At 37.6% G+C, this 11,564-nt stretch overlaps 1 protein-coding gene across 4 annotated transcripts in view; it reads left to right on the top strand.

The window, feature by feature from the left end:
* The first annotated feature begins 685 nt into the window (after nucleotides 1-685).
* LOC127436054 (protein MON2 homolog) overlaps nucleotides 686-11,564 on the top strand; it is a 44,215-nt gene continuing 33,336 nt past the window's right edge. For all 4 annotated transcript variants that reach the window (XM_051689970.1, XM_051689969.1, XM_051689968.1 and 1 more), the window contains exons 1-2: nucleotides 686-1,111; nucleotides 9,762-9,825. In XM_051689970.1, coding sequence (XP_051545930.1) covers nucleotides 992-1,111; nucleotides 9,762-9,825 — 184 coding nt within the window. In that variant the 5' untranslated portion in view covers nucleotides 686-991. The remainder of the gene's footprint in view (nucleotides 1,112-9,761; nucleotides 9,826-11,564) is intronic.

Here is an 11,564-nt window from a genome sequence, read left to right as displayed (position 1 = left end):
TAAAATCCTGAAAATGAATGAATATTTGGCAGTTATAATCAGGACTGATGTTGGTAAAAAAATGTAAGTTAGTGAAAGTGGAAAATAATATTAATATATAATATTTTTATGGCAGTTTTTTGACACTGACATTGTTGTCCTCTAAGGTCCTGAGTGTGAGTTTTTTTCTAAATCTGACATTGCAAAAAAAAAAAATAATGCATCAAAATCAGTGTTGTTGCTAATCATTGACATACCCCAGACTGTGATAATCCAAAAAATAAAATTAAATAAAAACTCCCCTTAGCATTTAGTATATGAAAAATAATTCATTTTTTTTTTCATAAAAAACAACAGTGGCATTATATAAACAAACTGGCATTTAAAGGGTTAAAATCCTGAAAATGAATGAATATTTGGTAGTTATGATCAGGACTGATGTTGGTAAAAAAAAAAATTAACTCATTAAAAGTGGAAAATAATATTAATATAATGGCAGTTTAACTTTTTTAAATTGACGCACAAGGGTTAAATCTTACTCTAAAAAATTGTTTGCTGGATATAGGTAATTTATCATTTTAAAGAGCACCTCTTTTCATTTGGTTGGCGATATACCGTTATCGATATACCGCTGCTGAGTGCCCACGTGGGGTGCCACAGCTCCGCCCAGCTGCGGAACCGTCACTGTTTACGGAAGTGACGCGTAGCGTGACGTGTCATTTTCCGCACAGGCAAAATGGCAACCCGGACTGAAGAAAAAAAAAAACACGAAACCGCGGCGTGAAGCGCGCATATAGATCACATATGTCATCAGGATCATATAGACCATACATATCAGCATGATTAGGATCATGTTTATGCCACACACGCGCATTTTTGGCTGAATAGAGGCACATTTATTGATCCATGTGTGTGACAGTGAGGCTTTATTTATGTGTCTCGCGCCGGAGCCGAAGCATCGGACAGTTTAATTAGAATTATTAGGATTTAATTAGAGTGTAATTAGTGTTGAATGAGTGTAAAGATGTCGACGAGCAGTCCTGAAGCGGTGAAGAAACTCCTGGAGAACATGCAGACGGACCTGCGCTCGCTGTCAATGGAGTGCAAGAAGAAATTCCCTCCAGTCAAAGAGGTACTGACACCTATGCATGTGTATATTAAAATATATTAGTGTGTGGGATTGTATATGTGTATACATACCTCTATATTTGTGTGTAGTGCATGTACAATGACAATCAAGAGTTTCTTGTGTGTGTGTGTGTGTGTGTGTGTGTGTGTGTGCGCGCGCGCGTGTGCACGTAATATAGATATGTGTCATGCATATGTTAATATATATGGTGGATTTCACAGTATATAGGCTTTCATACATGTATATATGTATAATATACATGCTAAATGTTGTGATATAGAAGATTAAATGTGTATACGTGTATACCTATATATGGCTGAACTTGAAAGTCTATTAAAAGGAAATATAGTTAGATAGGGGCTAGTTGTCACACTTCTTATTTATTTTTCAAAGTTAATTTCTGTATAGGCATAAACCTTAAAGTCTTTTCAGACTAGGAAAAATGATGCAGTTGAACACGCATTGTTTTCTATGTCACTGTTACTGTTCATTTAAGTGTCATAAAGTGGCTTGACACCCAGGAAAACCCCCTTCACCCTACACACACACACACACTTAAAAGGTGGGCACACATTGTTTCAGGTGTTTGACTGTTTCTCAGGTATCTGATCTCAGATCTTTAAAGAGCATGATGAACCGCGATCCTACAAACTGTATCGCATTTTACCATGTATCACGATAACATTTGGCTCTACTAATCGCATGCTTTTGGAGCAGGATTGTATGTTTGTCCGACCAATGGAAGATAGGAGGCGGCTTCAAGAAGCCTGTTCGATAATTCCATTCGTTATTTTTGCAATGAATAATTAATTAATATTGAATAGTGAGTAGTTTAAAACTAGTCCTGGTAATCATAACTCTCACTCAGGGTTATATTTGTGTTGTTTAACCCTTTAAGCTTTGAAGGTGTTTTTAAATATTTCCTGTTTTAGTAGCATACCCAAAATTAAAGGCTTATAATTTGACAAAAACAAAACAAGGAGGGTCAAGTGTTTGGTATCATTGTAAAGAAAACGTAAAAAAAAAAAATGATATAGGTTATGATACATTCTGAGACTCTCAGCCTAAGAAAATGCTGAAAAATCACAAAAACAATCCAGCCAAAAATGTACATTTTTTCTTATTTTTCTGATTTGACATTATATATCTCTGGGTGTAAATAAGGTGGCTCAGAAAAGCTGCTTTTGGTTTGTTCCGAATCATGTCTTCTGTTCGGAGAAAAATGTTGTGTTGATACGACAAAGCAATCAAAAGTTATAACATTACAAATATAATATGAGCAACACCTGTTCACCTGAAACATAATTGTCATAGACATATACTTAGCTATTACTCACTGTGTTTTTGTCTGTGAGTAAAACAATTAGGCCTGTTGTATTCTACTCTTTGAGAGATTTCCATCAACATATGACACATGGATATTTGATGAGTTTGATGTTTTTACTGATTGCAATAATATGGACAGTGCAAATTTTTCATAAATTATCAAATGGAACACTTCTGATTTATCTGCAAATTTCAAAGCACTTGTTCAGTTTTGGTCATAATACTTATATGCATTGGAAAGTAGAGCTTCTAATAGGGCTGGGCGATAGGACGATGTAATCGGATATCGACGATGTCTTACAAAGATCCCGATTGCGTACAGACTATGATCGACAATATCGGGAAATGGCAAAACCATGGATCTGGGAAGTCGGCAAATATATTAAACCATGGCCAGGGTGTGAAACTAGCACCTGCCACCCGCAAAATGCAACAAGGCTGAATCCAGTTCACAAGCTCCTCGTCCAAATGTATTTCATGTGCGGGTAGTTTTGCTCATCTGCCTGCAACAGGCGGGCGACCTGTTAGATGTCTCGGAGTGACACATGACAAGAAATGCTGTTAGTCACAAAGACACACGCTTGAAGAAACACACTTTATTATATTTTTAAGAACAGACAAAAGAAAAGCCGTCAATGCTCGTGTCTGATTCGCTGTTTGTTCAGAAGCGTGCAGCATGAGTCTGTCATGTGGAACAAGTGCATGTAAAGAGTTTTCACTCTTTTTATTTTTCTATGTTTCATTTTTCTGAAAACTGTTTGCAAGAATAATGTCGTCTATGAGAATGCTGCAAATTATCTGCGATCATCTCGGGAGGTGCTATGAGTGTAGTACACTTTATTTCCATGCAGTTAGCATGCATTTTGAACGCAACCCTGCAGGTTCAGTAATATATATCTTTGTATTAAAGAAACAAAGATGAAAGTGATTAAATCATAAAGTAATACAAGACACGTTCACTTGAACCTAAAATTGAGTTCTATTTTATTTTCTTTAGGCAGTATTTACTAGTATTACCAAAACGCAAACACAAATTCGATAAGAACACACATTTGGCAGCATTTTGGGAACACAATGGAATTTATTAGACTTTATGATTATGATTATTATTATCTCTACATTTATGATTGTCTTTAGTTCTTAATCTGTAGGCTATTAGTAATTATCCACCTGTTGTCGTTGACGGATGATTGCGTGATGGCAAATGGAGCCGGTTATTTTATTACTTTTTTCGTTTAAAGTGCAATTTGGATTTAGAAATGTCTTTTATGTTTTTCGTGTTTCAATAATTGAATACAATTTTTAAAGCAAAATCAATAAAGCCAAAAAATTCACCGATCTTCGGCAGAGGGGTTGACGATGTAATTGGATGGCGCGATGTTTTTTAAGGCGATTATCGATAAAATAATTTGTACATATCGCCCAGCCCTAGCGTCCAACTATACCTATTTTGTGTTGGTCAAGATTGTAGTTATTAATATTTTGACTAGTGCTGTCAATCGATTACAAATTTTAATCGCAATTAATCGCATCATTTTGGAGTTAATTGCTCTGTCAGAGATTCTTTTATTTAGCGAGATAACAACCTCCACGGCTCCATCATAGCAGAGAGCTTAACAGTCAACTAGCGTGTTACGAGAGTACCACCCATAGAATGTCTATTGGACTGCCGTGTTATGCTGTTTTATGCTAAGCTTGTAGGCTCATCTTGATAGAAGGGCTCTGGCGCTGTGGCGTGTGCGTCAGTGTGATGACTCCGGGCGGACACATTATTAAGGTTCCACCCTTCACACCAGTGTTTATGCTGTATTAACGGTAAATGCGTTAATCGCGATTAAGACAGTATTTACACGTTAGACTTTTTTTTTTATTAAACGCATGCGTTAATGTGTTAATTCTGACAGCTCTAATTTTTGAAGATTTTTTTTTTTTTTCTCACCAGCCCATCAGAGCTTAAAATGTTAAACAGGAAAATCTCAGACATTAATTTGGGGGTAAGATACTGTGATAACTAACTTTCTGTATTAGTTTATATTAAATGTGGAATTTCCGTCAGGCGAATGTTTTCATGATCCACATTTAATCTGATGACGTTCAGCTCCATTATAAACCGCAGCTAATGCAACTTATAAGTCTCTGGAGAATTATGCTGTGGGCAGCACTTTACACCACAGACGCCTGCATTTTTTTTTTGCTGGAAATCTTTTCAGCAGATGTTATGTTGCCTTTTCAAACAAAAAACATCGCTGTATCGCTTTGAAAATGGAGAAAAAGCTACTATGACAAATTTAAAGGGCACTGTCCATCTGAACAGAGTCAAAGATTGAGTTAAAGATTGCTCATAACTTCAGTCTGTGTTTTGGTTTTGAGGTAATTGTTGGAGTCTCTCTGGTTAAATGTGAAACACCTATGAACGTGGCATTTGTAGGCACTCTGAGGGCGTACCGGAACATGGTTTTGTGGTTTTGGTGCACTGAATTCTCAGCGGCCTCTCGATTAGCAACATTACATTAATTCATCTACTCATAAAAACAACAGGTTCTTCCAACAGATGCCTTATTTTTGTGGATATCATTTACTTGTGTCAGAGTTTTGGGGGTCTTAAATATAATTTATGAAGCAGGATGGGGTTAATTTCTTAGAGTTAGGGATGTTTGCTGAGTAATGATGGTGAGAAAAAGAGAAGTGAGTGTGTACACATGAAAAATGGCTGTTCAGATATAAGAAATAAAATACTAAATGTAGTGACAGAATCTGGCAATGGAACAAAACAAAACAAAACAAATTTATTCTCAATATAAATACATTAAGTAATATTTTATGCAGCTGTGTTTCTCAAGTAAATTGATCTTGTTGTAATTATGTTTAGATATTTTTTACTAGAAAACAAGATAAAAAACTCACATAATTTATGTATGATTTAGGTATAGTCATGTGAGACCAGTTTGAAGTTATCATTTCATATAAAGCAGCATTTTTCTTGCTCTGTTTAACCTCTCGAGCATTTTTGGTCCGCCATCTGCAATTTTTCAAGCTCACCATTTACACATATTGTGGACCAATAAGGCTGGGCGATAGGACGATGTAATCGGATATCGACGATGCCTTACAAAGATCCCGATGCTGATTGTGAACAGATGATGATCGACAATTTCAGGAAATGGCAAAACCATGGATCTGGGAAGTCGCCAAATACTGTATATTAAACAGTGGCCAGGGTGTGAAACTAGCACCCGCCATCCGCTAAATGCAACAAGGCTGAATCCAGTTCACAAGCTCCTCGTCCAAATGTATTTCATGAGCGGGTAGTTTTGCTCATCTGCCTGCAGCAGGCGGGCGACCTGTAAGATGTCTCGGAGTAACACATGACAAGAAATGCTGTTAGTCACAAAGACACGCTCTTGAAGAAACACACTTTATTATATTTTTAAGAACAGACAAAAGAAAAGCCGTCAATGCTCGTGTCTGATTCGCTGTTTTTTCAGAAGTGTGCAGCATGAGTCTGTCATGTGGAACAAGCGCATGTAAAGCGTTTTCACTCTTTTTTTCTGAAAACTGTTTGCAAGAATAATGTCGTCTATGAGAATGCTGCAAATTATCTCCGATCATCTCGGGAGGTGCTGTGAGTTTAGTTCGCTTTATTTCCACGCTTTTGGCATGCATTGTGAACGCAACCCTGCAGGTTCAGTAATATATCAGTTCAAGCACCACTCTTGTTGTTTCATTAAATATCTCGGCCTCTGAGTGGACTAGAAGCTCAATCTAGGTGTCATTAGAAAGCTCCCCTTTGCGACGATATATAACGTTTTATCATCAATAGTCAATAACATATATTTCCGATAATTTGTTTAGCGTGGACTGCATATTTTGTTATGGACATCGAATATATAACATTGGATTATTCAGCCAAGCAAGCTCACAGACAAGTAAACAATGGCACATGTTTTAGAGAACTTTCTACTTTCTAACATACAGCAGCAGTTATTGGAGCATAAAAGAGACGTTTGTATTTGATGACTTGCAGATATCATATTTCACTTTGTGATTCTTATGAAAGTCTTTTTGAACTGTGGTATTAGGACAACAAAATAAACTGTACAGTAACATTTCTGAGAATGAGAGCTTTCATTTGATATATGACTTGTGTATTTAAGTGCCATTTTAAAGACTTTTATAGTCATATTAATTAATTAATTAATTTCTACCACATGGCCTCTAGATGGCCGACGGCAATGTTTTGAGGCCTTATTTTGTTATTTTATGTAACATAAATTCAAACTATACCACATATGCCTGACTTATGTATTTGTAGACTTGAACATTTAAGTGTAAACTTTATTCGTGACATAGCACTTCCTTTTGGACCCGCCGGCGGGTCAGAAAAGTCGTAGAAACCCTCCTACACCTCATCAGATGAGGATACCAGACACAGATCTGTCAAACCTGTCTCATCCAGAGAGGACAGACAGCTGTGTTTTGTTTTAGTGTCTCAGTGTCTTTAACAGCCTGAAGGATCTCCAGAGTATGTGTGGAGTTAGAAGAGAGATGATTAGATGTGGCAGGGAGAAATCACGAGACGGGAAACGTTTCGGAGTCAATGGTGGAATCAACCAGCTGAACAGACAGTGTAGAGCAGTAGCTTTTAAATTGGTTGGCTGTGACCCGAAAAATGGGCCCCATGTCTGTTCTGCTAAGGTCACAGACAGTGGGGAAATCTATGTTAAATGCAAATAATAAAATTGCAATGACAACATACTCTTCCCATATATTGTTTTTGATGTGCGTTTAATCAAACTTTATTTTTGCACAAATTCATCTGTCACTTGGTTGAAGCTAGAAAAATTAGGCAAAGAAAAGCACTTGTATTAATTCTACAGCACGAACCATACTGCACAACCAGTGTAGTCCGATACCCGAATGAATGACTCTAATGAGTTGACTCTAAAAGAATTATGGAATTATTCAGAAACTAGAATCGTTATGAGGGATCAAAATCTGAACTGGAATCATCAGATTCATTATGATGCCCATGCCTGAGCACTACGGGTGGGTAAAAATCTAAACGTTTTCGATGCATCACCATTTTAAGATTACACTCACCTTTTTGTTCACTTCGATCCATCTTTAATTCACAAAAACAAACACTGTCTTCTTAATAGAGCTAAGATACACACCGTAACACATAGGCTACACTATATTATGATTCAATATGTAGCAAGCCATCATGTTATAATCTAGCTGCAGTAAGCATGCACGAGGGACGAGTGTCCCCGCGCCAGTGTGTGCATCAACCGGGTGCAGTCTCAATCTCTCCCACTTAGATCGTGGCACTTCACGCGACTCATAGAAGTGGCGCTGACCGCACAGAGAAATGCCATTTTCGGAGTTTGTTTATGACCCACTTCCTTATTATTTGAACTTTAATAAAGGATGCATTAAAGATATAACGGCAGGTTGTTTGTTTTTTGTTTTTTGTTTTTTTTAATCCTCTTTTCTCCCAATTTGGAGTGCCCAATTCCCACTACTTAGTAGGTCCTCGTGGTGGCGCGGTTACTCACCTCAATCTGGGTGGCGGAGGACAAGTCTCAGTTGCCTCCACTTCTGAGACCATCAATCCGCGCATCTTATCACGTGACTCGTTGTGCATGACACCGCGGAGACTCACAGCATGTGGAGGCTCATGCTACTCTCCACGATCCACACACAACTTACCACACGCCCCATTGAGAGCGAGAACCACTAATCACGACCACGAGGAGGTTACCCCATGTGACTCTACCCTCCCTAGCAACCGGGCCAATTTGGTTGCTTAGGAGACCTGGCTGGACTCAGCATGCCCTGGATTTGAACTCGCGACTCCAGCGGTGACAGTCAGAGGTTGTTTGTTTTTTAGACGCTCTGATATGCAGGTTTTGCTTAAGTGGAATGCCAGGTCTGGCTCTGCTTTATTTCACGATGACAGTGCTTCTGCATTTACTTATTTTGTATTTTTGTATAATTCCCTCATACTTTGCGATCTACATCACCTGAAGACATGTTTTTTCTTCCATTCAGTCAGGCACGAGCTGTGGTGCTCCCCTCGCGCATCATCATTAGAGTTTCATATGATCTCATGTTACGTTAAATGAGATCAAACGACTATACGACATGAAAAGTTTTGTAGACATTGTCGATAACGTCGACTAATCGTTTCAGCCCTACCGTACAACCTGTTTAACATGTCTCCGTGTGTTCCGTGGAAGAAAAACATACATACAGGTTTGGAACAACATGAGGGTGTATAAATGATGACAGAATTTAAATTTTTGGGTGAACTATCCCTTTAATAATTTAGCATATTGTTGGTGTTTACCTCATGGTAATGTTAAATTTATGTGCAACATTTTTACTTTGGTACAATAATCAATTTTGGTACTTTGTTGGGTCGCCATGGCCAGTTTAATATTACCAGTGGTATATTGTGAGTTTTGTGTGTGTGGTTCACTGCTGGTTTGGCATAAAGGAGTCATTGTGGATTGTGAGTTGTAGTGGGCAGCACGGCTCAGCATTGGCACATTTTCTCTGAAACACTTCCCATTTCTATACTGTACTTCTGTATTCTCTAAGACTCTCTGTCCACAAAAACACTTTCTTTTGAAAAGTTTTACAGTTGTTTTCATTCACTGTTCATCTGTGATCAAAGTACACGTCCAGTCTAAAAGTGTCTTGAAGTTTGAGTTTTTTTTCTTCTGAGATGTTTGTGGTTTAAAGGTCTTTTCTGAAGATGCAGATCAAATCCACTAGTGATTTTAGGCTGCCCGGGTCATATTTCATCCCAAAATCAAAAGCAAAAAATTCGAAATTATATTTTGAATAAAGAAAATGAAGCTTATTTTAGAGTATGCTTTCCCCCCCATTGTGACATTATTTTAATGACAATTTCTTCCCCCAAATTATCATTACTGTAATGCAAAAAAATATCATCCTCATCACTGTTATGCAAAGGAAAAACAAGAAATATTTCAGTGTTTCTGGGAATGAAAATCATTTCATTTATAAAGGTATTTATTTACCGTAATGTGAAAAAATCACATATCTCAAAAATCTCATTCTCAGTATATTAGTATATATATTGTGCATAAAATAGATTGAAATATTCTTTTTATATATAATTCAAGAAGTATTTAAACTTGATGGTAGAAATAGTTGTACAGTAAAAACAATGCTTGACTAGATAAATACATGCTAACATTTTATGATGAATATAGTGACAGATTCATGAGGTGATTTTACAGTATGTCAGTTTTTCTTTAAAGAATCTCACATAAGCTTGTTTTTTTGTCTTCAGGCCGCAGAATCTGGCATCTTGAAGATCAAAACTATCGCTGCTAGAAACACAGACATCCTTGCAGGTAAGCTCATCATGTAATCTTGTAACTGTTCATGTTGACTGTACAGCACTTACGACTTTTGTGCCATATTCCAATTCTTCTGAAGTATAATAATAATTTTTTTTTTTTAATAATTTTATTTATTTATCACACATTATACATTTGCACATATACAGTGAAATTCTTCTTTTTCACATATCCCAGCTAGGCTGGGGTCAGAGTGCAGGGTCAGCCATGATACAGCGCCCCTGGAGCAGATAGGGTTAAGGGCCTTGCTCAAGGGCCCAACAGTGGCATCTTGGCGGTGCTGGGGCTTGAACCCCCGACCTTCTGATCAGTAACCCAGAGCCCCCGACCTTCTGATCAGTAACCCAGAGCCTTAACCGCTGAGTCATATGATAGTTTTGTGCGGAACAAACTGAAATTTAATGGCCAAAGTATACTTTGGTTTTCCACGTGCTGCTACGTCTGCTGACGTGATGCATATTTCATCATCAAAGTATGCGCGGACTGTCTGTGGGTGCAGCCTGGTTTTTGTAGACGTGCGGACTGTCTTTGCGGATCATTGGCGCACGCGCCTGGTGCTGACGGTGCTCATACAGTTTCACAAAGCAGTCGAAGTACGCATGCGTCAAAGGCGTCTCGCGGTCAAAAGAGGATACTTTGAAAGACTGAGCGCTCGTCTGTGCGTGAGAAGAAATGCCACGCAAAAAAACAAAGGATACCTTAGCCTTAAGTTGTCATTCACTGAAAATCTTCCCCAAATCTCATTCCAAACTGACGCACTGTATTTGGTAATGACACACGTGTGAACCAATGGTGTTTGCCGTCAATGATGTCAGCACTGGCACAGCATGTCAACGCACTCCGACGTGAATTTCAGAGCTTCGCTGAATGGAAGATTATCAGTGAATGACGACTTAAATTTTGGCCTGTGACGTTAAGGGAGACTAAGGCCACCTACACACTACTTCATGTTTTCAGTATCCTAGCAGAATAATGTTTATGTACACTGACCCATTTATACTCTCTGAGGACAAATAGTGATATTAAGACTAATGTTGTTTTCGAAATTAAACAATTAGCTTTTATTTTTTATTGTACTAAAGCGGGGGATGGGGGTGTCATATCGTAAATGGGTCATTCCTGCAATTCGGTGACATTCCGGCTTTGAAACTTTTGAAAACTAAAACATACTTTTACAAGTATCTTCATGTTTCATCATTACAGACACATATTAAAGATTGCATTAGTCATACTGGTCAAGCTAAATGACTCCATCCAGTTAAATGTGCAGCATCAGGCTGGACATTCAGTGGATAAATGAGCCACTACATGGTCTGTGATTGATATCTACGAAACATATTTGTAAACTAATATTTACAATTTGATTTCTGTTAACATAAATACTTTTAAATTATATTAATTTCTCATAAATCTTCCCATAACAGGGTGGACGTTATGCTTGAGCACATATGACTAACACCACAAAATAAAGGAAAACATAAATAAAACAACAGAATTATAAACTTCAAATATCTCAAAGTAATTTTGCAGAATAGGTGTCCACCTCTACTGTGTGTGATGTCATTTCCTAACATATATCTTCAATGAAAGGTCATAGTATTATGACGTAACAGCGTGCGCAATAAATCAAGAGACACACAAAAAACCTCCACTATCAGCGTTAAAATGACACATTTACCACAGATGAATACGTGTTAATACACTAAACTCTTAACTGTTTGTGGGGAAAATAG

Source organism: Myxocyprinus asiaticus, chromosome 46 (assembly GCF_019703515.2).
Source record: "Myxocyprinus asiaticus isolate MX2 ecotype Aquarium Trade chromosome 46, UBuf_Myxa_2, whole genome shotgun sequence".
Lineage (NCBI taxonomy): Eukaryota > Metazoa > Chordata > Actinopteri > Cypriniformes > Catostomidae > Myxocyprinus > Myxocyprinus asiaticus.
The sequence above is the reverse complement of the archived record's forward strand: the minus strand, read 5'-3'. Positions and strand labels throughout refer to the sequence as shown.